Raw genomic sequence first — 25,649 nt, 5'->3', positions numbered from 1 at the left:
GAGGTGCATCCTTGTGCCCTGTGGGCTGTTACTTGCAATCCAGGCTCTTCTTCTGGGAGATGTAGCAGAGCCCTTGGTAAGGCTCTTGAACTTCTGTTTCAGGGAGCGGTGCCCCTGAGTCAGATCCCAAGCTGGGGGCCCGAGCCAGGGGGAGTGACTGCAGCCTGGTCTTCGTGACAGCTCCTCAGTGGAGCTACTGCTCACGGACGGGGATGCCTCCCTTTCATTCATGCCTGCGCTTAACACCGAGTGAGCTCCTACTGTGTGCCAGGAGCTCTGCTGAGAACCACCAGTGGAGAGGTGAACAAAACTGTCCCTGCTTTCTAGGTATAGTTTCTTGGGGGAGATCAGTATGAGGGGGGATGATAAAATTGTACCATGCAGAGAGCTGTGGGGCACAGGGAGAAGCCTTTACAGACAAGGTGAATTTCACCTCCATCTTGATCTATGACCAGAAAGGAGGAGAAAGGCCATTGCAGGAGGAAGCAAAATCACTAAGATGTAAGTGCCCATTCTTTGTGCTTTCTTCAGAAAGGGAAGTGGACAAGAGGTTAAAGGAAAGGGCTGTAAGGGGGCGTGGCTAGGGCCTGGGCCGAGCTGCGTGTTCTCTCCTGCTCTCCTCTCCTAAAATTGCCGTCCCCCTCTTTCTTTCACCTAGTCACAGATACACAGAATTCCCATAGTTTCACCTTTACTTCTGCACCAAAATTTCACCTCAGATCCTTAATTGCCCCAGACATGAATTCATCCTGAGGTCGAGATGCTCTGTAACGCCTAAAGGGACATCCCTCTCCAGGGTATGTGCATTTGAAGTTTTCAAAATTTGCCACGCGGCTTGTGGGATCTTAGTTCCCTGACCAGGAATCGAACCTGTGCCCCCTGCGGTGGAAGCGCAGAGTCCTAACCACTGGACTGCCAGGGAATTTCCTGAGGTTTTCAGAATTTCAAGCCAAAGGATCACTGCTCTGACTGGGTCCTTAGCCATCAGACTACAGGCAGAGGATTTGAGTCGGGAGGATGTGGGAACAGGGTCTTCTCAGAAACTGAATTACCAAACCCTCACTTTTTTTTTTTTTTTTTTTTTTTGCGGTACGTGGCCCTCTCACTGTTGTGGCCTCTCCCGTTGCAGAGCACAGGCTCCGGACGCGCAGGCCCAGCGGCCATGGCTCACGGGCCCAGCCGCTCCGCGGCATGTGGGATCTTCCCGGACCGGGGCACAAACCCGTGTCCCCTGCATCGGCAGGCGGACTCTCAACCACTGTGCCACCAGGGAAGCCCCCAAACCCTCACTTTTAGATTCTAGCCCCCTGGGCCATAGGTGGTGCCATTTGTTGAGCCCTCATGAATTCTTGGCCATCCAGATACCTGTCTGGTTAAAGGAAGTCTGGCTTGTCAGCCTTTCTCCTGCACTGAGCGCCCGTCATGGTAATGGCCAAGGAGCTAGCCCTGTGTCCCCCAGAAGCCTCATCTGTCTGCACCTGGACATTCTGGGCTAGGTGAGCTTACCGGTCCTAGCAGGGAGCTGTATGCTTAGACTGTCTGGCCAGGAGGATGCAGGTGTGGAAGTGGGCATGAGGAATGGGGCGACAGAGGGGCTGCGGCAGCCCAAGTGGGCATTGCTGGGTGGAAAGCCTTGGAAATGCACAACCAACAGGAGCTGCCTTGCCTGAAGGTCAGGAACTAAGAGCTCCTTCACTTTTGTGTCTGTGCTTGTCCCTCGAAGGTGTTCAGGAGAAGAAACCTGTCCCCTCAGTAGATCAATGAGAGTGCGCGACATCTGCAGCTTGAATGTGAACATGCGTGTCCCCGGTCCTGCTTCCCAGGTCACGTGCTGGGCCCCTTGGACCTGCCGAGTAGCCTTCTGAACTTGTATGGGGCCTTCCAGCCATGGCAAAGGGCTGGCCAAGCCTGATACTTTGTGAATATTTTTGTTAGAGACAAGGACAGGGCGTGAAGTGGGAGAGGCATTAATTTCACTCCTGTCAGAGCCGCCATCCTCGCATCCCCCGGACCCTTGGGGACTGGCCGTGAGCTCTGCCCTTTGTATCAGGGCTTCCCAGATGTGTTCCTAGGAACAGCATCCCCAGGAGAGATGCTCTGACAGAAGGGTTATATGGTGAAGAAGTTTGGGAGTGCTGTGTCCTGTTCCCAGCCCCCTTTGGGGGAGGGGGTGCATGCTGTGTACAAGAGTATTAAATTAAAGGCTCCAAGCACCCTGCTGGGAGGAAACCTGCTGTCCTTGACCGAACCCAGGCTTTCCCTCATTCGTTTGATTGCAAGTTCCTGTAGCCCTAGTATCTCGTGGCCTGCATCTTAGAAACATGCCCCAAGTGCCCTTCACTTCTTTTGCCATTTGTCATTGGCTTGTTGTCATGTTCTTGGTTCCCTATCTGTACCGATTCCCTGGGGATGTTCTCAGGAAAGGGCATGGATTCCTGGGCCTCCACTTCTGCCACGTTCCCATCTTCATTTTACCATTCGGGTCTGGGGAATTCTGGGTGTCTGAACCAGGCCAAGGACAGGCTAGCCTATTCAGAGGGCTTATGGGACACCAGATCCTGGTGTGGTCCTGGTCATCCTGCACTTGTTCAGAGCTCTGGATTAGAGCCCATGATGGGAAGGAGGAGAACTCCCCCTGTGATTGGTGGGCACTGGTACCCCTGGGTGAGCTGTGTGTGGGGACTTGTCACAAGAAAGTAGGCTTGTAAGTGCGGTGGACATCTCTGGTGTGTATTTGCTGGCACGTTTAGCTCTCGGGCCATGCTCGGTGCCCAGAAGGACGGAAGGAGGAAGAGTGGTGAGGTGTGATGAGGCTTTTGTATGTGATGAGGCTTTGCATGTGATGAGGCTCCCCTCTGACTGAGAGGGTTTCAGCCAGCACAGTAGGGTATGGAGGCAGGAGGCTGGCTCTGAGGTCCTCTGAGCCCCGTCCATCCAGTTTTCAGATCCGGTGGCTGGGTTCTAGAGGCCAGCAGAGCTGTCCCCAGGGTATGAGTCCCGTGTGAGTGTTGGGGTGTGTGGGAAGGGAGGATGGCCAGCTGCTGGAGAATGGGCTGTGACTCAGGGTTGCATGGGGGCAGGGGGCGGGGAGCGGTGCTGCTAAATGAGAATGAACAGTTCTGGAGGCTCGGACGCGGCCGGCCATCTCACCCCCTGCAGCCTCCCATTCCAGCACCAGGACTAGAGCAGCCGCTGGGGCAGCTCACATCTTGCACGTACCACCTCTGCCCTAACCCCTCTCAGAGATGCTGCGAGTGCTTCTTTGCCACTGATGTTCACCGACACGCATGTCCTAGAGGGGATGGGGAGGCATGGGGGCGTGTTTATGATTTGCCCTCCTTCTGTACTCCCTAGGGAGGGCTCTGGGCCCTACATCCTACACAACCAGCTTGAATGTGTGGGGAGACAAGATCCCTTCCCTTCCCCCCACTTTATCAGACTTACTACTCATCTCTCCCGCCTGGATTCCAGAAGCTGCCAGATTCCAGGTTGCTCAGCAAGGCCAGTGGCAACAGCTCACTTCTGTTTGTCACAACCATAGTTATAGAATGAAATCCCACGTGCAGAGTGATCCTGGAGCCGGTGATTCCCTCTCTCTTTTCTAGAAGTCCCCCCCTCCGGCCTTCCCCTGGGCTTAACGGCACAACCTTTCTGCGGGAGTCAAGGATGCTGGCCCTAGAATCGTAGTCCTGTTTTTCAAAACGTCGCAGGGAGCCCACTCACCTGTCTTCAGAAAAATGCAACAGAAAACGAAGCCTGAATTCACTATCCATTCATTTGTAGTTTGATTCCTAGAGGCCCCGACTTTGCTGCCCTGAATGCAGACTAATGATTTGTCTGTCTGTTTCCTATAGATGTAGATGCTTAGGAGAGAGAAAGGTGGGACAAAGCCAGTTTCTCCTGGCCCCATTATAGATTTTCCTGAATTGGGTATTAAAATAAAAGGGAGCTCATGGAGAGAATTGTTCCTTTTCCAAGGGCTCTTCTTCTGTTCATTCGAGCAGAGGTTCTAGAAGAGGGCACTACAGATGTGATTCCCCGAGGCAGCAACGAACAGCCACAGCTGGATCCTTGCTGAAGCATCATTATACAGTCCGGTGGTTTGAAGACTGAGAAGAACGGGGAGCCTGCAACAGCATCAGTGTTTCTTCTTCCCTTCGTCCCACTTCCCTTTTTAGTCCTGGTTAATTCCTGGATATGTCACTGAATTCACTAAGTATCTGGAGTGTCTACCATATGTCTAATATATTATTTATTGGCTACACTCTGTCTTTTCTTGAGAAGATACTTTGTGTTCAGAGCCTAATCAGAAATGGTTACAGTTCCACATGCTAAGGACCACCCACTGTCCTACCTGCCTGTTTGCTCATATCAGTCATGCAGACTGCACAGACACAGTGTGGGTTGATAAAGTTTGTGTATTGATGTACACAGCCATCTTGGAGGCTGTGTCCCTCTCTCTTTGGTGAATGTGTTTCTTAACTCCTCCTTTCCCACGCCGTTTGAGTACATGATCTTGGCCACCATCATTGCCAACTGCATCGTCTTGGCCCTGGAGCAGCATCTTCCTGAGGATGACAAGACCCCAATGTCCCGCAGACTGGTAGGTGCCTCCTTCCTTCTCATCTTTCTTTCCCCCTGTTCTTCCTCTTGCCTGGTTCCCTTCTCCTTTGCTTCTTCACCTGGCTCCCTTCCCTTCTGTACAGTTCTGTGAGTTTGTTCTTTGCTGAGGGACAAGTTGGTAACAAGTCCCATTGGGATTCATAAAGACAAGAGGACTGACCTTTTAAATTCCTGCTCCCAGGAAGTTCTGTGTATACACTGCATGGAAGCCAGGCAAGAAGAAAGGGAGGACACGGGGCCCACACACACTTCTCTCCTCTTTCTGAGGGACTTTGGGAGTGAGAGGAAGAGGGAGAGTAAAGGAGAGAGCATGAAGGATGCTCAAAGCCTATGTGCATTCACTGTTCTGAACTTCCTAAACGTTTGTCCATATTCTCTATAAAGCAATCATCCATGTGTCTAAAGTATTCCCTCTAAAGAGGGCAAACAAAATACCTAAAATCCAATTGTACGGGTAAGTGGCTCCAGCCTGATAATCCGTGGATGAGAAAGAACTCTTAAGCTTCCAACATAAGTGAAGGCCAGCAGTGGGAAAGCTGACTCCTTCAAGGCAAAGCCAGCACAGTTGGTCATTGTCGTGGGAAGACGGCCGGCCCTGGGCATGAGACCCACATCCATCCATTTCTGCAGCTGGCTTCCCTTGCTCTTGTGCTCTCCGAGAGTCCCGCAGCACCCTCACCCGTACGTGGGGCTGGCTCAGCGCAGACGTCCAGGTGTCCTATAGGAGAGAGGAAATGTCAGAGCAGAGAGGATAGCTAGCCAGGGTGTGCCTTGGCCCGTGTCTGATGAAGCACAGTCCTCTCTGACCAGCACCTCTGTTCTTCATCCCACAGGAGAAGACAGAACCGTATTTCATCGGGATCTTTTGCTTTGAAGCTGGGATCAAAATCGTAGCCCTGGGGTTCATCTTCCATAAGGGCTCGTACCTCCGCAATGGCTGGAATGTCATGGACTTCATCGTGGTCCTCAGTGGGTGAGTCCTCTTCCTGTCTCGTCTTTGCGTGTGGAGGAGCCTGTGGGGTACCGAAGCGGCTGGTGCGAGGAACCTGGGGGAGGGAAGGCAGAATTCGGTGGAGGAAGAAGTTCAAGGGTGAGATTCCCATGGGGCTGAGCCATAGATGAGCCACCTGCAGGGGAGTGCGAGGACTCTGGAGACGCACGTGGCATTCGGCAGAGGCCATGGGCCCAAGGTCTGGCCGCTGCTGCTTCTGGTTTCCCATTCTGTGTTTGGCTAGGGATGCAGAGACGTTTCCAAGTGAGTCTTTTCACTAAAGCAAGTGGCTTGCCCTAGCCTGAGGGCGCCCCCCGCCCCCCGCAAAATGGGCCAGAAGATGCCATTAGGTGCAGTTTTCTTCTGGGGGTTGGAAAAGACTCGAAGTATATTTTCTGAACTGATAATTGAGACTCGTGTCCTGACAACAGAATTTTTTACGATTTACAGATTTATACGTATTTATTATATGAGGAGGTATAAAACTGAATCACACGAAAATGTCTGACATCGTATCCCTTTGAAAATTAACATAGTAATAATGCGTTGTGTCATAAGCAGCATATATGATGGCAGTACAGTTATATGAATATTCGATAGTTATTCTTTTTAAATGAATATAGTATACCTATACTGGGGTTGATCCAGTGCTGTTGGCAGCATATGCGATGGACCTTGGGACTGGTGATGATGGGCATTGCCTCCCTGGGCTTCTGTGGCTTCTTGTGTGTCTTTGTATCAGGTTGCTCTTGGTACCTGCAGGGGAGGGGAGCAGTCCAGGCCAGGTGGATCCTGTGTGGGTGTGGCAGCAAGGGGTGTGGCATGGAAATTCCCTTACTCGGCTGCCCAGTTGTTCAAACCTGTGAGGACAAGATGAGAGTGGAGTAGAAAAGTGAGGAGTGGGGAGATATGAGCTACCATTATGATTGACCAAAGGCAGAGGGGAGCAAAGAGGACCTTCCCCCCACACACCCAGGGAATAGCCAGAGGAGTGGGCGTAGGTAAAATCTGACAAGAGTGAGTTTGAGACTATTTGCATCTCTTCATTACGTCTTCTGCAATAGACAGAATCCTCATATGTTTAACCTTCATGTCAATTGTGATTAAGTGAAGGGGAAAAAGTTGAAGGGGTAATTGACTAGAATGTATAAATGGAAGCTCACAAGCATCGAACCCTTTAATATAGGGAACTGATAAGTAGATGGAGATGACTCTTTATGTTTAAAAATGTCTGTTGCCTTACAAAAGGATTTTCTGAAGGTTATTTTTCTAAAAGAAAATTCTACTACTGCATTTAAAGTGTGATTTAGTGTATAAAGATACACCTTCTGCATAGTGTTTCAGAAGTACATGGTCAAAGACTGCAGTACACCTGGATGATGTTTTGTGGGGTTTTCTCCCCAGCTTAACTGAAGTGCGATTGAAAAATAAAAATTGAATATATTTAAGTTGTACAATGTGACGATTTGATATATGTATACACTGTAAAATGATTACTGCAATCAAGCTAATTAACATATCCGTCACCTCTCATAGTTACTTTTTTTGTTATTTTTTGGTGGTGAGAACACTTGACATCTACACTTTTAGCAAATTTCAAGTGTGTTATACATTATTGTTTACTATAGTCACCATGGTGAATACTAGGTCTCCAGAACTTATTCATCTGTAGCTGAAAGTTTGTACTCTTTGATCAATATCTTTCCTTTTCCCCTACTCCCAGCCCCTGGTAACCACCATTCCTTCCTCTGTTACTATGACTTCGGCTTCTAAAAAAGTTAGACCTCATATATAATTGAGATCATGCAGCATTTGTCTTTCTCTATTTCACTTCACATAATATCCTTCATGTTCATCCATGTTGTTGCAAATGGCAGGATTTACTTCTTTTCAAAGGCTGAATAATATTCCTCTGTGTGTGTGTGTACCTGTATCATGGTTTCTTTATCCATTCACTCATCGATGGAAATTTAGGTTGTGTCCATATCTGGCTGTTGTGAATAATGCTGCAATGGACATGGGATTGTAGATATCTCTTCAAGATAATGATTTCATTGTCTTGGATATATATCCAGAAGTGAAATTGCTGGATTATATGGTAGTTCTATTTTTAATTCTTTTGAGGAAGTTCCATACAGTTTTCCATAGTGGCTGCGCCAATTTACATTTCCCCCAACAATGCGCAAGGGTTCCTTTTTCTCCACATCATCACCGACAATTGTTATCTTTTGACTTTTGCTAATAACTGGGTGATGTTTTAAATGTCCCTAAAATAAATAATATATACTGTACAGGTAATCCCCAACTTATGATGGTTTGACTTATGATTTTTTGACTTTCCGATGATGTGAAAGCAATGCGCATTCAGTAGAAACTGTACTTCGAATTTTGAATTTTGATCTCTTCCTGGGCTAGTGATAGGCAGTATGATACTCTCTTGTGATGCTAAGCAGCAGCAACTACAGCTCCCAGTCAGCCCTGAGGTCACGAGGATAAACAGCCGATACACTGACAACCATCGTGTACCCAAACAACCATTGCGTTTTTCACTTTCAGTATAGTATTCAATAAATAACATGAGATATTCAACACTTTATTAAAAAATAGGCTTTGTGTTAGATGATTTTGCCTAACTGTAGGCTAAAGCAAGTGTTCTAAGAATGTTTAAGGTAACTCGGCTCAGCTATGATGTAGGTTAGGTGTATTAAATGTGTTTTCGACTTACGTCGTTTTCAGCTTATGATGGGTTTATCGGGGTGTAACCTCATTGTACGTCAAGGAAGATATGTACAGTAAAAGGCCTAAATGAGTCTGAGTCATTTTAGAAATATGATTCTGTCTAAAAGAAGAGTACTGTAATGTTATATGGATTATATGCTACAATTGCATGAATTTTTTTTGTTTTTACATTTTTATTGGAGTATAATTGCTTTACATTGGTGTGTTAGTTTCTGCTTTATAACAAAGTAAATCAGTTATACATATACATATGTTCCCATATCTCTATTCTTGGTCTCATTGAGGCCTATACGTGTCAGAGGCCATTTGAAATTTCTCATCTAGTCTATTTATTTTTATTTTAAACTATTCTATGTTCATTAAGGAAAATTTGGAAAATACAGAAAAATCAAAAGAAAAAAAGCAGTCACTGATTAAGAAAAATTCCTGATTATTTTGTGGTATTTCCTTCCATCCCCTTTAATGTTAAGCAAGCTCTCCTTTCAATGCCTGTAACTGTGCTACCTTTTCTCAGTATAGTATGGGCATAGTACATAGTACTCCATATTTTGGTTAAAATCTGTAAGGACTGATTAGCAGTTTGTTAAATAGATGTACCCAGCTTACTTCTCCATTTTCGCAATTATCTGAGACTTAGATTGCTTTCTGGTTTTGGCTATTATAAATAATTATTAAAGATGCTCAATGTACATCTTTTGGATGTCACATTTTAAGAGACATTTTGACAGGTTGAAGTACCTCTAAAGGAGAATCTGCCTTTCTGGGGTGGGGCCTGGGAACCAGGATGGGTGAGGGAAGGTGGAGGAAATGGGCCAGCCATTTGATGGGACGAAAGAAGGCTGGTGGGAGCCATAAGCACTGCCTTCAAATGAGGGTTGCCAGGTGGTTGAAGGGGCAGATTTGTAGAGTCCTTTGTCAGCATGGCCAAGAAGGCCCTCTGTGTCCTCGCCTGCATGTGTGGGGTGCACACGAGTGGGTGCAGGTGCTGAGCCCTTGGCCAAGTCACTTGTCCTCTCTGCTCTCTCTCCCCCCCCAGCCTGGGCATCTCCCGTTCTTAGTGCTCTTCAAACTTTGCTGAAAGGCGACTGCTGTCCATCTGAACCAATAGGACTTTGCCCCTGTTCCTCCTGCAGCTACTCATTCTTTCTCTCCAGGGAGAGGGCTTGGCACTTTTGAGATCCGAGCTCAGGGTTGCGGTTCTGCCCCGCAGGAATGGGTAATCAGATTTTGTCTTCTGTTCACACGATGCTTTCATCTACCACATTGCATGGCTTCTAAAATGCATATTTCTCCTGCTGGAGCATCTCTAAAATCAGCCTGTGTCCTACAGTAATGGCATGATATAGTTTAATTGACAGCATTTGTCTTTCATAGTTGTAACTAAAACCACAGGGCATCTTACAACTGTTGGGGTCTTAGATGCAGTGAATATGTTGTAATACCAGCCCAGGGAAGCAGGCAGATCAGGCTTTAGATAGGAGTCATCCAGTACTCAGAGAGGTTAAGTGCTCAGCCCAAGACCACCAGCTCCTTGACAGCAGATACAGGAGTTGGAACTGTGCCCTTTGACCCAAGCCTGGTGTTTTACCTCTGCCCGGTGCAGCCCCTCCTTTAGGCTTCCTGACACCCGCCCCTGCAGCAGCCCGTGCTGGCTGCTCTGACTTCTTACCTCAGCTCCAGGTGTCACCTCACATCCGCCACCAGTGCACAGGAGGAGTGACAGGTACTAGAGCAGGACACCGCCTCAGGCTGAGGCTGTACAACTTCTCAGCTCTCAGTGTGTGATGGGAGGTGGAGGGGTGGGGGGCTGAGGTGCCAGACAGCTGGCTCAGCCAAAGACCTTCCATCACTGCCTTTTGCTCAGAGATGGGTGGATGGGAGACCTGGGCCACCACATTCTGCCTGTACTCTCGACCTTCTAACCTTTAGAATTCTTAGGTCTGTAAGCTGAGGGAGTTCCATGGTTCAGAAGGTTAATTTATGTACATTATTCGTCTAATCCTCATAATCCCCAAAATGGGATCTCGTTATCCCTGTTTTATAGATGAAGAAACTGAGGTTTAGAGAAGGTATGTGATATACTAGGAGGTACTAGAGCTGGGACTTGAGCCCGTATCTTCTGGATCCAAGTTCCTTCTTCAATGCTCATTTCCCCACACCATCAGTGACCTCACAACCTCAGAGGCTCTGTGGTTCTGTAGCTCTGTGATTGCATGTTCCTTTGGTCCCCTTGAAGCAATGTGGAATGGGCTCAGGGAGCGGCATAAGCAGGCAGATGTCCCTGACCCAGAGCTGAGGCTTCACATATGACTTGAAGAGGACCAGAGCCCCATGTGTCCATCCTAAGACTTCTCTCTGTGGGCTTGGAATACAACCAACTCTCTGCTCTGTGGTTAAGAAGGCACGTTACTTAACTCTCATGGTTTAATACATAAAAACTAAACCCGAAGTTCCAGCTTGTTTCATTAATTGGCTTGTTCATTCATTCATTCACCCATCCATCCATTCATTTATTCAACAAAACGTGTATTGTTGAATACTCAAGCAAATTCTGGGACTGAGAAACACCAGGGTTAATGTATTCTCATTTCTTCTAAAAGACAGTGGAATTTGCTATTCTTTTAACAAATTATTACCTTACATAACTTGGAATCTCTCTTGTACTGGTAACAATTCAAGAGATGCTATTTCGAACCATTTGTTAGGCCACCTGGAGAATTCTAAATTACTCGAAGTTGTTATTATATATTAGTCTTAATAATAAGTCATAGTCCCTGGAATAGATGGGCAATGATAGGGGAGGATGAGAACTCAAAGGTCCTCCTAACCCATGGGTAGGAACAGGGAAGTGAGGGCCAGGACTGTGTCTTTGAACCCTATTCATGTCTGTGCCTGATCAGAGTAGGTACTTAATACATGCTAGTAGAATGGAATCACTTGTTCCATCCCAGATTGTCTTGTCACCGATAGGATACAGAGGAGAGTGCTGGGGGCAACCTGGGGCTGGCAGTGTGGAGGGGTTGCCTATTCCCAGTCCTGCCTCTTGGTCTGGCTGAGCCAGGCAGTATCTACATCTCTCTCATGTAGCTATGACTCAGCCTGGCTGCTCACATCCTGATCACTCCATTAGAGAAATGAAAGCTGGGAACTCAGCCTCTAGGTGAGTAAGATATTGGGCTTCATATCATTTGGGCCTATTTACTAGGTTCGCAGTGTTACCTTTTGGGAATTGCTTCCTGGGTGATGGGTGCAGGGTTGGGGTCAGGGCTGAATATTGAAGACCCAACTTCCTAGAGGTGGCTATGGGTTGGGGGAGGCATATGGAGAAAGAAGCAGAAAGAGCAGAAGAATGCCTCACCTGGCATTTGCCATGTAATGAAAGCTTCTATCTATTGAGCCATATTGCAAAGACTACATTTCTATCTATATCTGTATCTATATCTATATATTTTATATCTCTACCTATTGCTCAGAACATGCTTTACTATCAGTTTTGCCAGCTTTTCTGTGGGAGATGACCTGTTTTGACTATTTTCTTAACTGCAAGAACATGGGTACAGACTCTGAAGAGTGGGCGAGTGTATCTGAGCCTGGGGTTCTGCCTCCTTCCTCTACCAAGACCATCACCCCAGGGCCCAGGTGATCACCTGTCCCTCTGTCTTCCTTCAAGTCCTTCAAGGGACGTTGTTGACGACCCACAATGCGCCAGGCACTGTGCTAGATGTGGGTGGGGCAGGGCTGAGTGTCCCCACCAGGAGGCCGCATGTCATGAAAACCCAGAAGAAGGGCATCCAACCTAGCTCTGGGGACCGGGGCAAACTTCCTGGAGGAAGTAACATTGAAACTGGGATGTGAGGGTAGGCCGTTAGGTCTTAGACAAGGAAGGAGAAGAGCTTTTCTGGGAGAAAGAATGCTACATACAAATCCTTGAAGCGGAGAGAGAGCACGCAGGATGCTTCTGGGGAGTTGGCCGGTGGAATAGTGAGCGATGCTCCCAGAGAGGTCAGCAGGGGCCAGCCGAGGCCATGAGGAGGAGCTTGTACCGTAGCCAGAAGGCAGTGGGGAGCCACTGAAGGCATTGAGCAGGGGTGGAATGATTAGTTCTAACTCAGTGCTGGATGCTGCACAGGTCTTTGTCATTCTGGAATTAACGCTGAGGAAAGGGCACGGAAAGGAGAGGGAAGCCATGGCCATACCCTTAGTTGCAGTTTGGGAGGAGGTGCATCACCCAGCAGGGAAAAGAAGGATGAAGGGAGAAGGGAACGGGGAGGAGAAGAGCCCGAGGAGATGCTGCAGAAGAGCTGGGAGCTGCTATTGGACGTCCCCACCTTCCCACCAGCGGCACAAGCAGAGCTGTTGGTAGGAGGACGGTATCTGGAGCTAAATATACACCGGCAGGTATTTTTAGAGGGTTTCTGTAAGGAGGCTGCCCTAATACACGAGTTTCCCGAGCAGCTAAAGATCGAGGAAAGCACAGTTTTCCTTCTCCAGCACCGTCTCTCCAGTGCTGAGAATGTGCGGGAGGTGTTGTGAACGCAGCCCCGGGGCCCCCAGCCCAATTTAAATCTCTGTGGTAATAGTATGATAACACTTGGTATTTATATAGCATCTCCGTGCCAGTGAGCCTGGCGAGATTTTACAGACCTGTCTTTTACTCATCCTCTCTGCTCTAAGTGGGCGAAGCAGGAAGGTGGAGAACAGGGAAGGGCTGGGTAGAGGGAGGAGACATTGGAGCTTGTCCTTTCAGCGACGGGGAAACTGAGGCGGAGTGAGGTGATATGGGGGGCTGGGAGCTACTCAGAAGACCCGAGTCAGTAGAAGGAGACCAGGTCTTTGGTGCCTTCATGCTGACTTTGGGGTGCTTCGCTAGTCCTTAAGCTCTGACTGCCTCTCAAGTTCTCTCTCCCAGCAGAGTTGGTGGCTGCTTGTCTGAAAGACCTCCACCTCCTCACCAGTTCCTCGTTCATTTCTAGCTTCACTTTGGGGGAACACAGCTGCTACTTGCAGCATCTCCGTTTGTCAGAACATTAGTTCTCTTTTAATTCCATTTCCCTCCAGATGGGTGCATGATGGAAAAGATAGAGTTAGGATATGGAATTTGGATTCAGGGGAGAGGTAGGCAGAAGGCAAAATGTGGAGCTTGGAGGTCTCTTCTTTACTCTGTGCTAATGATAAACCCAGTTCTTTTAGGGAGACCCCAGATGAGACTCCCAGGTAGTAGTTGACAGGCAGTTGAGCTGGGGTTACTCCTTGGGTGGGAGGTCATTTCTTCTTACATATGTACTCTATCCTTTTTCTGTATTGAGAGTCATCGTTGATACATTCTACAGGTATTTATTGACTACTTACTGTGTTCTGGGTGTAAGACATTGCTGTTGGGATGGTTTCTCTTTCCTAAAACATTGCTTCTTGTCACCTCCGTTGACTGATAGAAGCTCAACCTGGAGAGAACTGAGTGGGGGCCTGAATTGGTCTTGGTGTCAACAAGGAGGAAGGAAAGCCAGAGCAAGTGGAGGAAGGTCCAGACCCCCTGGGTGGTTTGGTTTCAGAGTATTTTTCTGGCTTTATATTCATTCAGGGTAACAAAGGGAAAGAAATGAGGGCCAGATGCTTTCTAAGCCAGACCGCCACCCTGGGCCTGGAGCTGCCATTGGAAGGCTGTTAAGTGCATACAGTCTTAGGCATGTGCATGACTGTGTGTGGAAGAGCGCAGCAGGGGTGAAAATTCCAAGGCAGGATTGCAAAGCAGAGATGGCTTATAGCATAAATGTTCATTCTCTAAATTTACAAGGGAGACTTGAGAATTAAAGGGAGTGTTTACATTTCCATTCTGTGGGTGATACACGTTTCCTCCTTTGGATAGAGCTTTTGTGCACTTCTGTCTGTACTGTAAATATAGTCCACAGTTCAGAGTGAAACGCAAAATGCAACAGTGCTATTCAATGTATGATTCCCTGGAGTCAGAAAATAGCAGGTGTGAGGAGTGCAGAGTGGTTAACACAGGAAGCAGTGCAGATGCTGAAATGACAAAGAGGATGTGCGGGGCTTAAGGAGAACATATAAAGGAAGGTTAAGTCTGAGGTTACTAAAATTTAACCAACAAATTTTAGACCTGGGGGAATGATAAATTTGTCCCACTTTCTGTATTTATTATTTTTCCCAGAAGAGAAAACTGAGGCCCAAGTGGCTAAGCCATGTGTCCAGGGTCTTAGAGCTGGAACGTGGTGAACGGGGACTTGGATACTGGTTTGTTAACTCCAAATCCAGGACTTGGTTGCAGCTATGCTCTACGCTCCCCGGCAGTGAGAATCTGATGATTCTTGATTGTGTTCAGGCCATTAAACTGGGGTGTTAAGAAATAAATGATTTTTGTAATTAGTTGGCTGGAATATATATATACATATACATATATATATATATAGCAATATATATGTGTGTGTGTATTTATATATATATATATATATATATATATATGCAACTTATATGGAAACAGAGTTTAGTTTAGTGGACTAAATGATTTCAGGGGCCCTGAGTCCTGGTCCTGACCCTAATATACATTCTCCCTCTGATACCTCAGTGTGATACTGGGTGATACCTAAACCATCTCAGCTTTCCTCATGAAACTTCATTTATGAAATGAAGGTAGCATCTGCACGAGCTACCTCACCAGGTCTTGCAACAAACAAATACAGTAATGATGATGCTGATACTGGTGATGATGGCTCGCATTTTACCAGGAGCTCACGTGTCTTATTTAAAATGTGGAAGCCTTCATATACTGTTGTCAGCGCTTGCATATATCATTTTAAGTATAGAAACATAAATCAAGGCAAATATTATCTCCGATTTGCAGATGAGGAATTCAGAGCTCAAAGAGGCTGTCACGTGCTCAGGGCCAAACACTTACTAAGGGGAGAGATCGGCATTTTCATTGTATTATCAGCAGTTCTAAAGCCCATGTGGTGTCTACTGTACAGCACAGCCGCCTCAGCAAAAGTGTTTGGGAAGACAATGAGCAAAATATGAAATCAGTGAGCAGAAATACTTTCCCGCCCAGGTCAGTGATATTATGAAGATAAATGTTAAAATACACACAAAGCACGTTGAGTGCCTTTTGAAAAAGATGTTTAAAAATATTCAAAATACTGTAGTTCTGTAGCTCATTCAGAATAGTCATTTACCTCCATAAGAATTGCAACTACAAAGACAAGTTTCACTGCAACTTACTGCAAATTCCAAGGCTGTGGCTGATTAAAAAATTTCCCATTAGTTGTCATTTTGCTTCAAGGCAGAAGTTTACTCCAGACTGAACGTGAGATATATCTTATTTCCTCTTAGAAGTATCTAACTTTATCAGAACTAGTCAAATCCTTTTACGGTTATTATCTACAACAGCAAAGAAATTCCAAGTAAAAGCGGAAACAAAGACCTTCATTTTTAGCCTTATCAACAATGAAAATATTACATTTTTCAATATTCTTACTTTTGTTTTATTTATTTATTTATTTATTTATTTATTTATTTATTTATTTATTTATTTATTTATTTATTTTTTGCGGTACGTGGGCCTCACCGCTGTGGCCTCTCCCGTTGCGGAGCACAGGCTCTGGACGTGCAGGCTCAGCGGCCATGGCTCACAGGCCCAGCTGCTCTACGGCATGTGGGACCCTCCTGGACCGGGGCACAAACCCACGTCCCCTGCATCGGCAGGCGGACTCTCAACCACTGTGCCACCAGGGAAGCCCCTTACTTTTATTTTTTTAATATTCCGTGTCTTTGTCTTCATCTTCTGGCCTCCCGCTTCACACAAACACACACAAGTCAGAAGGCTCTGAGTGCTACAAAGGAGGCTGAAGAGGATGCCCTTTTCCCCCCAGGGAGGAATGTCCCATCAGAAGGATCGTGCACAGAACTCTAGTCCTCGCTCTGAGGGGAGTTGACAGGAAAGGCTGAGTTCTGATGACCTTCCCCTTGTCTTTCATTTCCTTCCATCTCGGCTGCCACTCTTCTGTCAGGAGCCTGGGCCTTGGTGACAGAATGGTTAGGAGAGGGGCTCAAGGTCATGGCTTTTCTCCCTGGCCTCAAACTCTGGGACAGTGACTGGGAGGCAGAGTGACAGGTGTGGCTGCTTCACACTTCAGATGACATTTGCGGTGAAGTCTCATGATTTACGTCACTGTGGGTGGTTCCATGCATCTCACCTCCTCCCCCATCAACCCTCTAGGGCCAGGAGGGTCCTTGAGGAGTCGTTCCTTAGTCTAGGGCCACATGAGTGGCCATGGAGAGCTGAAGCTGAAACAGAACTTGTTTGGGGTATCTTTGCTGTTGAGACTTAATCAAAACTCTGGGTGAGGGGTGATAACCAGAATGATGTATCTCCTGGCCCCGGCCCACTCAGAGCTAAGCATCCCTAGCCCCCATATCTGAAACTTTGAATTATGGGGAAAGACATAGGAGGAGCCAGGAGAAGACAAGGGAGAGGGAAGGCTAGAGGCAGCCAGTATTAGTTGAGGACCTCTTATGTTCCAAACATCGTGCTGACTATAAGGGGTACAGCCCTGGATGGAGAGAGTTTCTCTTGTCTTAGAGCTTGCTGTCTAGCAGAGAAGACAGATAGTAAATTAAATTTAAATGCAATGGTGTATAAAGTGCTGCAAAGGAGAAGTGTTAACAGTGCCAGGGGGGTTTGAAATTGGGACTCTAACCTAATCTGAGGGGAAGGAGGTCAAGAAGTTGATGTTAATGTTGAAACCTGGAGATGGAGTAGCCTTTGGCTAGGAAAAGAAGACAAGAGGAAAGGGGGCAGGATGAGGAGGGTTTAGGTGGAAGGTAGGGCAGGTGTAAAGGGCTGGAGGTGGGAGAGGACCTGGCAGCTCTGGGAAACAGGAAGGCCAGTGGAACCCAACGTGTAGTGTCTGAGGTGATAGTAACCTGAGGGGAGTTGGAGAGGGGGAGGAGCCACATCATTCAGGGTCTCATTGGCATCACCAAGGGTGTTCAGTGGGAAGCCATTGACTGGTTTGAAGCAGGGAAGTAAACATATTTGCAGAAAATGACTGGGGATGGGTGATGATCCCTGAGAAAATAGAACTTCCCTGAATGATTCCAAGTCTGCTCAGAATTAGGATAGAATTAATGTTTTCGAAGAGTCCCTCCCTCTCTCCTCTGGCCTCCTCCTTCCAACACTGACCCTCAACTATAATTTTGTTTAACCTATTGGAACTGTACCAAAACCCAGTCTCTAGACCTTATCATCTAGCCCATCCTATGCTAAAAATCTGTTAGCCTTGCCCAGAGTAAAGACATAGTCCTGCCTTCTGGGTTCACACTCTGAGCATCTCCTACTGATTCAAATAATGGGTAAGAATTGATGAGTGTGTGGGCTTTTATTTTTGATGTTCAGCAGAGATATTATTTTAAAAATGCTTTTCTGAGAACACTGCTATATGATTATTATGATTTTTATTTTTCTCATAGAACAATAGTCAAAAGATCAAGCCAACCCACATGCTTGTTTATGGGATGTTTCTCTTTTTCCTGCTTTCTAAGCCCATGACACATCATGATGCTGAATCTGGATCCAAGTTGAACTCTGGTTAATAACCACGATAAATATACCATTTTGTGATTTAGGGGCCCCTTCTGGGGGGAGCTCAAAATGCTCTGTAATTCACCCTCTTCCCACTTCTCATTTGGAAAAAGGAAATAGAGGCCTCCCTCCCGATTCCTTTCCTGAGTAAGTGTTCTGTTCTCTGTTTTAGAGACAGGTCATCCGGATGGAGGCTTCACAGCTGGGCTCTGGTGCTAGCGATGGGAGGTGTTCACTGCTTACCCCAGGCTTTCCCACTGAGTACTTAAATTCACATCCCCTCTTCACATGAGTGCAGCCATCTCTCTAATGTTCCAACTTCCTCCTCCCTGCTTTTGCTTTGTTCTCCTCTTACTCTCCCTAACCTTTCTCTGTTTTCACTTTTCACCCTGGTTCAAAATAAAAGACTGGGTGAGTTGAGGACAGGTGCCATGGAAGGTGGTATATTTGTGTGTGTGTGTCCGTATGTGTTGCTAGTTCTGACAGACTCCTTCTTAGATCTCTGTCTGTAGAGTGAGTCTGACGTTCAACCCCTCTTCTCCAGCAAACAAATCCGTATATGAGGAGGGTTCTCCCTACTGGGAATCTGATAGTTCAAAGTTTGAACAGCTACTACTGAAAATAAAGGAGGAGGAATTTCCATGAGTACTTCAACTCCCCCCCAGCTGTGACTGATCTGAAACCAAACTAAAGCTAAGCACCTTGAAGTCACCCAGGAATTCAAATTTTAGGACCACAGGTAGAAAGTTAAAGCAGGAATATACCTTAAGAATACACCTTAAGAGACCCCTGGCATTATTGCAGTGGACATGCAGCTCCATGGCTGCACCTAGCATTGGCTGTTTCCTGAATAGTGTTTCCCACAAATATGTACCACAGTATCATTTTTCTAAAATGTGTGTGAGTGCCATTGTAACTTATTAGATATAAATAAATTTAGAAACATTCTTGAAGAAATGGTGGCATTGTTTTTCTCATTTAGTCAGTATAGCATAGTGGTTAACAGTTTGGGCTCTGTAGGCAAGCAAACCTGAATTCCTGTTTCTGCTCTGCTGTTTACTAGCTCTGTGGTTGTGGGCAAATGATCCAGCTTCTGTAAGTCTCAATGCCTTCATCTCTGTAAAAAAGGGGAGGTGGTGATGGATAATAACATCTGTCTGACAGAGTTGTCATGGGGCTATATTAACGAAATAACTCCTCTGGGAGGGTCAAGTGGGTCTTGGACTCTTGACATTAAAAAAGGAGCCTCACACTTGAAAGGGTAAGAATGGCTGACCCAGTGTGACCCATTGTTACAGACGAAGGGGCTGAGGCCGGAGAGGGCTTTGAGAGCTTGAACTCTAGTGTATGCCTAGTACTCTTGTCTCTGGTTGGGAGGTTACTTGCCTACAGCTAACACCTGATTTTGGTCAGGCTTATAATTTCTTGTATTCAGTCTGGCGGTATAGATATGGAGGGGAAGTAGAAGTGGAAGTTAGACCCAGTGCGTGCACTCATGAACGAAATGGTTTGATTGGAGTAGAATACATATGTATATATATCTGTACCTAAGGCAGCTCAGCACAGTGTGATCAGGACACAACCTAGTTCTGGTCAGGTGGTTCAGTCTCTAGGAGTGGCTAGAAGGGAAAGATGAAAGATGGGCCAGTGGTATCCAAGATTAGGTATTCCATAGTTAGCCTTTGGATTCTTTGTCTTTCACTGTTGATCCAAGGTAACTTGGATAGTTAAGTCTTTTTTGGTAGTTGCTTGCCCATCTTTTCTTGACCCTGTGTGTATATACACCTTGTATTACTGTCCTAAAAGAAAATGTCTTTTTGCTCAAGCATTTTCACATTGACTATAGATCTTGATTTGATTTCTGCTTGATAAAGGAGCACAATGTTAGCTCTTTAAATCTGTTCCCTGAAATTCACCAATTAAAATTTATGGATTCATAGCAAGGCTGAGAGAGACTTTGTGGGGAACTGAACAGGGAAAGAAGGTATAATAGTATATATAAGGACTCTCAGCATCCTTGGCTCTTGCTGCAAGAGGATGTGGGATGGGGGGAAAGAGATTGTTAGTCCTTTTTTCACCAGATTTCTCCTAGTAATACTTCTTCCCCATCCATCCATCCATCCATCCATCCATCCATATATTTGTCTACCCATCCACTTATCCAGCCACCCATCCATCCATCCACCCACCCACCTACCCATCCACCTATGCACCTATCCATCCACTCATCCATCTAACAAACCATCATGCATTATTTATTAAGTAAATATGGAATGCCATGCACTATATTGGATGCTGACTATATCAGTAATATAACTGTTATGGTCCATTCCCTCATGCAACTTACCATCAATCCAGGCTTAGGGAGGAATAAGGAAGCTTAGCCTGGTGTTGCCTCTACTGCACTTGGTAGAGGGGAGAAGTGGTTGTTTCGTAGATGTGTACCCATCCATTACCAACATCAAATCATACCTTAGTGAAAAGACTAAGGACTTTAGCTTTAGGTAGACCTGAACTTGAACTTCAGCTTTGCCATTCGGATGTGACTTTGGGCAAGTTATTTAGCCTGTTGGATTCTTGTTGTTGTTGTTGTTTAAGTCTAAAATACCTCTGTTGCAAGATTTATGTGCTAGATTGAGTACCACTACTTGCTCTAAGAAACAAACCCCTATATTTCAGTGGGTTAGCACAATAGATTTATCTCTGTCTCCTTGAATAGGTCAGTGTGTTCTTGGCTTTCTCTCACTTGGTCATTTAGAGACCCAGTCTCCTCCTGTCTGGTGGCTCTGCCATCTTCCAGGTTCTCATGGTTTACATCTCAATAGAAACAGAAAGAGTATGAAGAAGGCACAGTAACTTTTTACATTCATTGGCATAGAAGAGACACACATAATTTCTACTAATACCTCATTGGCAAGGACCAGCCACATGACTTAACCTAGGTGCAAAGGAGACTAGGAGATCTAATCTCTAATTGGGCAGCTGCTTCCTAGCAACAACGCTACACTGTGGAAAGGTGAGCATCAATTTTGGAGGACAGGTAGTGACCTCTTCATTGTTTATATGAAGGTTAAAAAAGAAAATGTATGTAAATTGTTGGACAGATAGTGGTATATAATAAATGTTTTCTTCTGATTATTAGTAATATCTGTTGATTCAAGCAATATTTCCTACACATGTATAAAACATTTTACTAAGTATTCAGACGAAAAAGATAAGTAGTAAGATATCTGCCCTCAAGGAGTGTCAGTCTGATACAGAGATAGCATCTGTATACAGATAGTTTTAATTTGTGCTCAAACCATTTGATCAGGAGGAAAGTTTGCAAAGAAATCTGTTCTGTCCATTTAGCTTTCCATCTCTTTGTCTACCCACCTTTTATTAAGTGCTTACTGTGTACACAGCATAGTTGTGAGTAGTAAGAGGGACAGTGATAGAGTTAAATCAGGAGGAGATGGAAGGTCATTGGGAATTTGGTTTCACTTTGCTCTAATGCTACTGTTGGGACCTATACTAGAAGCCGGTGTCAGCAGCCCTTGAACACTTTTTGCCACCTCTTTTGATCAGGCTTTGAAGATAAGGATGAGAAGCAAGTAGTTTATTTCATTTTATTTTATTTTTGTGTTGTTTTCCCAGTGGTAGTCAGCCAGCTGAGGCTATTTATAAAATGTCCATGTTGGCCTGGATATCACTGCTGGTTAACATCTGTCAGACTCCAAACTCTGTGGCCCGTAGGACAGAGGGTCAGGAGCCAGTGTCAGAGGGAAAACCAGCTTCTTAGTTTACTGATGTCTTTTCTATCCTTAGTTTGCACAAAGGTTGAGAAGTCAGATGTTTACTAGTGAACTACGCACGACTACAACAAGTAAATTGGAGTCAGTATCTTATGATTGTTCTGTTTTTGTGTGTGTGTGTGTTGCTTTCTGATTATACAGCTGAGTTTTCCCCTTTCGAAAGAACACAAAACATTAACATTTATTATAATAAATGATTTATCTGCTTTCATTTGTACAGTATTTGCTATTCATTAGACCTTATTGTTTTTCATGTTTCTTTTCCTTATTTTTTTCTGTATTGATCGGAATCTTATAATCAGTTTCTTATAATTGTCAACCAAATTATTGTCTTATGGTGGAGATACTACTTTTTATCTTTTTTGTTTTATTCCTTATCACTTCCCCCACTCCGTTGCAGGCTGTAAGCATGAATACACACAGCAGCACTAAACTTGATGCTGAGTTTATAGTTGATTTTTTTTTTTTTTTTTTGTGGTACGCGGGCCTCTCACTGTTGTGGCCTCTCCCATTGCGGAGCACAGGCTCCGGACGCGCAGGCTCAGTGGCCATGGCTCACGGGCCCACCCGCTCTGCGGCACGTGGGATCTTCCTGGACCGGGGCATGAACCCGTGTCCCCTGCATCGGCAGGTGGACTCTCAACCACTGCGCCACCAGGGAAGCCCTATAGTTGATTTTTAAGACTTACTGTATCACTGACAATTTGACTGTCAAACTGAGTCAGTGCCAGTGAGAAATTGTTTGTTGTAGTGGAAAGCCCATCCAGATCAAAACTGATCCGTTCCTAGTGCCTGTCCTTATTTTTGGTATGACGGTAGGGCTAGTTTGTAACCATCCTGAGTCTTAATCTTCTGTTCTACAAAGAGAGCAGTGCTAGCCTTCCAGGAGTGTTGAGGAGATTAAATGCAATGACATATGTGAGAGTGTCTGGTACCTTCCTTGCTTCTGCCGCCTTTTCCTGTCTACCTTCCTCCTGACTTCCGCACATCAATAGGAGGAGTCATGGAGGACCCTTATGCAGTTTATCTATATTCAGGCCGTGGTGCTGCAGAGGAGGGAGCCCATTAAAGTTTGATGGTGCTCCTGGGCACTGCTGGGCTGGAGAGGTGAAATGGAAGGGAAGAGAAGAATAAGAATAACAATCAAATTGTACAGCTTTTGAAGAAGATAGGCACAGGCTTATGGTTTATTATCTGCCCATGTGTGTGCCTGCCGATGTGTCATATATATCCTTGCCTGACGTTGTGTCAAAGTACATCTGCATCTATACTTTCATCTGTATCCACCATATCGTGTATTACCGTAAGAAGAACTCTTGAATGCAAACAGCATGACAGCTGTGTTCTCTTAGTAGCTGTTTTTCTTTATCAGGGATTTTGCTAAAAGGATTTAAAAGCCTTTTCTTTCCTTTTTAAAAGAATTTATTTTTAATTGATGTAACATTGGTTTATAATATTACCATAGCTTGTTCTAGGGGTGGGTTTCCCTGCCTTTCTGTAAACTGCTACAAAGCGATGTCTCTTTCCTTCTCTCCACCTCAGTGGCGTCCTCAGCCCCCAACCCTGACCGGTTTGGTTTTGTCTTTGCCAGGAGGACCCAACCCTTAGAACTTCCTGGGAATAAACTCCCACAGGTCATCATTTCTGGAATGCAAATCCTGGGCTTAGATGGACATTTGAAAATGAATTTGTCACAGCAGGGACAGCGACTCAGCCTTTATTTATTTGAGGGCAGACCCATTTCCCAATGGGGTAAGCTGAGACTATCTTCCCTGTATTTATGTGAAAGGAGGGAGGAAGGAGAGCCTGTTTGATGATTTTTGAAGGGCACATCTCCTCCAAATTTAATTGTGTATTAAAAACAAAAGCAAAAACAAACATCAAGGGATTTGAAAAAAGGGTGATTTTTTTTTTTAACTGAGTTCAGAGACATTCCAGAAAGGTAACTTCTCACAGCACAGTTTTTATTTATTTTTTTCTACCTCCTTGATTTTTCTCTTTGATTAAATTCTTTCCTACAAAATGACACCTTTTCCAACATCACCATTTCTATCAGTGGTGTCAGTAGTCTGTGTGGTTACAAGGAAATGACCTTGACGCGTGTCAGGGATACTAGGATCTGCTCCAGGCACCACCAGACCCTTCAGAGCCACAACCCCAGCTGCAGCCTGGAAAGTTTGGATGGATGGGCTTTAGAGAGTCTTGCATCACCTAAAATCATTTAATAATTTAATATATATGAGCATTTTCCCCCAGGAAAAGGGTCCGTAGCTTTTATCAAAGGAGCCTGTGACCCACATTTTAGGACCATTCCTTTAAGTGATCTCTAAGGAACTTACAAGTTTGAGAATTTATTTGGGTTTTATTAGCCTTCCCGTCATGTAGACATTTCTGTTACGTTTGATGTCTTCATCAACCCAAGACCTTATTTTCCTCCTGCCTATTTCTGTCATCTCTCCCCTCACTGGGATTGTCATCAGTGAGTCCCTGCCCTGCAAGGCCATCATAACTTGACTTCTGGCCACAGGTTTGCCCCAGCTCTCCTCTGTCATCACACGTGCAATTGAATCATTTCTTTCTGTATACCTCTCTCCTGATCAGGACCTTTTGACAATCTTTTCTTTCCTCTTTGGTATGGAAAAGAAGAAAAGAAACTCTTTAGCATTGCATCCCGGACACCCGTCAGCTGAATCTCCTCCCCGCCTCGTGCCCATTGCCCCTCTTGTGTCATTATTGTCACTGAAGTCTCCTTCACCCCAGCAGGGCCAGACTCAGAGGTGCCTTTCCCATCTCAAAGCTTCTTTCTGTATTCCTTCACTTGCTGTCACCCTGCTTTGTTTATATTCTGTGTGCCTTTTAATAATCTGTGCCATGATGTTCTGTGGGAACCAGCTCAAGACCTGACTCCTCAGCAAGATAGACCCCCTTCTCCAGGCTCCCTAAGCACTTAGCTGCATTTTCGCTTCATCAGCAGGTGCTGTGTTTCCTCTTTCGTTATTTCTGTGGCCCTCTTGTCTCTGCATTGAGACTGAGGATGGGACATGTACTCCTTCCTTCTTCCCTAGGGTGACTTGGGTTTTCTCAGACTCATAATAAATGCCCAGCAAAGGCAGGATGAATAAGGAGATGAAAAGCAAGGGTCTGTTGGTATCTGCTGAGTGGGGCGGGTGGGGAGAGAAACATGGACCCAGCTGAAGCCTTGAACTCCAGTTTCATAGTCTGCCCTGGTGTGTTTTCTCATCCTCAGCCCACGCAGCAGGAGTAAAAATGCAGGCCTTGGCCGAACCTTAGGCCCAGTAGTGGTGTGTGTGGGTGCTGAGCTCCTAGTCCAGCTGAGGGTGGGGAGGCTAAAGGTGGAGAATGGGGTCCCAAGGGGTGGAGTGCTTTGATCAGGACTCTGGGGGGAGGGCCTCTTCTCTTTCAGCTCATATCCCATATTAGTTATCCAGTTAACTTAGAGGAAGCTTTCTCTTTGTGCTTTGTTGTTGTTTCTTTAAAATAAATGAAGTATTAATACTGCCAATTGTCAGATTGGCTCAGATTCCTTTTCCTTCCATCAGTCTCCCTTCCCCCTTCACCCCTCCTTCCTGGACAATTAGCAAAGTGTTTGGTCTTTGGTTTGGATGAATAATTGATTCAGAAGCTTTGTGAATGATTCATGGCCCATATGGTGGGGCAACGTGTGTGTGTGTGTGTGTGTGTGTGTGTGTGTGTGTGTGTGTGTGTGTGTGTGTGTGTGTGTGTGTGTGTGTGTGTGATCAGCACCTCCTACAAAAGGTCAGAGGTTTCTCCCTGGCTCTGTGGAGGGGATGGTACAGACCATCCCCCAGGGGCAGAACAGACTGCATGTGGTCTTTCCTCTCTGTGTTCTAGCAAAGGTGAGAGGGTTGGAGCTTCCCCCGGGAAAGCAAGG

At 45.8% G+C, this 25,649-nt stretch overlaps 1 protein-coding gene across 3 annotated transcripts in view; it reads left to right on the top strand.

Annotated features, from left to right (window-relative positions):
- Positions 1-25,649, top strand: part of CACNA1E (calcium voltage-gated channel subunit alpha1 E) — a gene marked incomplete at its 3' end in the record, with an annotated part of 300,753 nt that overhangs the window by 23,284 nt on the left and 251,820 nt on the right. For all 3 annotated transcript variants that reach the window (XM_082612461.1, XM_082612460.1, XM_082612459.1), the window contains exons 2-3: positions 4,498-4,603; positions 5,457-5,596. In XM_082612461.1, the coding sequence (XP_082468587.1) occupies positions 4,498-4,603; positions 5,457-5,596 (246 nt within the window). The remainder of the gene's footprint in view (positions 1-4,497; positions 4,604-5,456; positions 5,597-25,649) is intronic.

This window comes from Mesoplodon mirus, assembly GCF_964341445.2.
Source record: "Mesoplodon mirus genome assembly, chromosome: 3".
Taxonomy (NCBI): domain Eukaryota; kingdom Metazoa; phylum Chordata; class Mammalia; order Artiodactyla; family Ziphiidae; genus Mesoplodon; species Mesoplodon mirus.
Note: the sequence above shows the minus strand (reverse complement) of the source record. Positions and strands in the feature narration are given on the sequence as shown.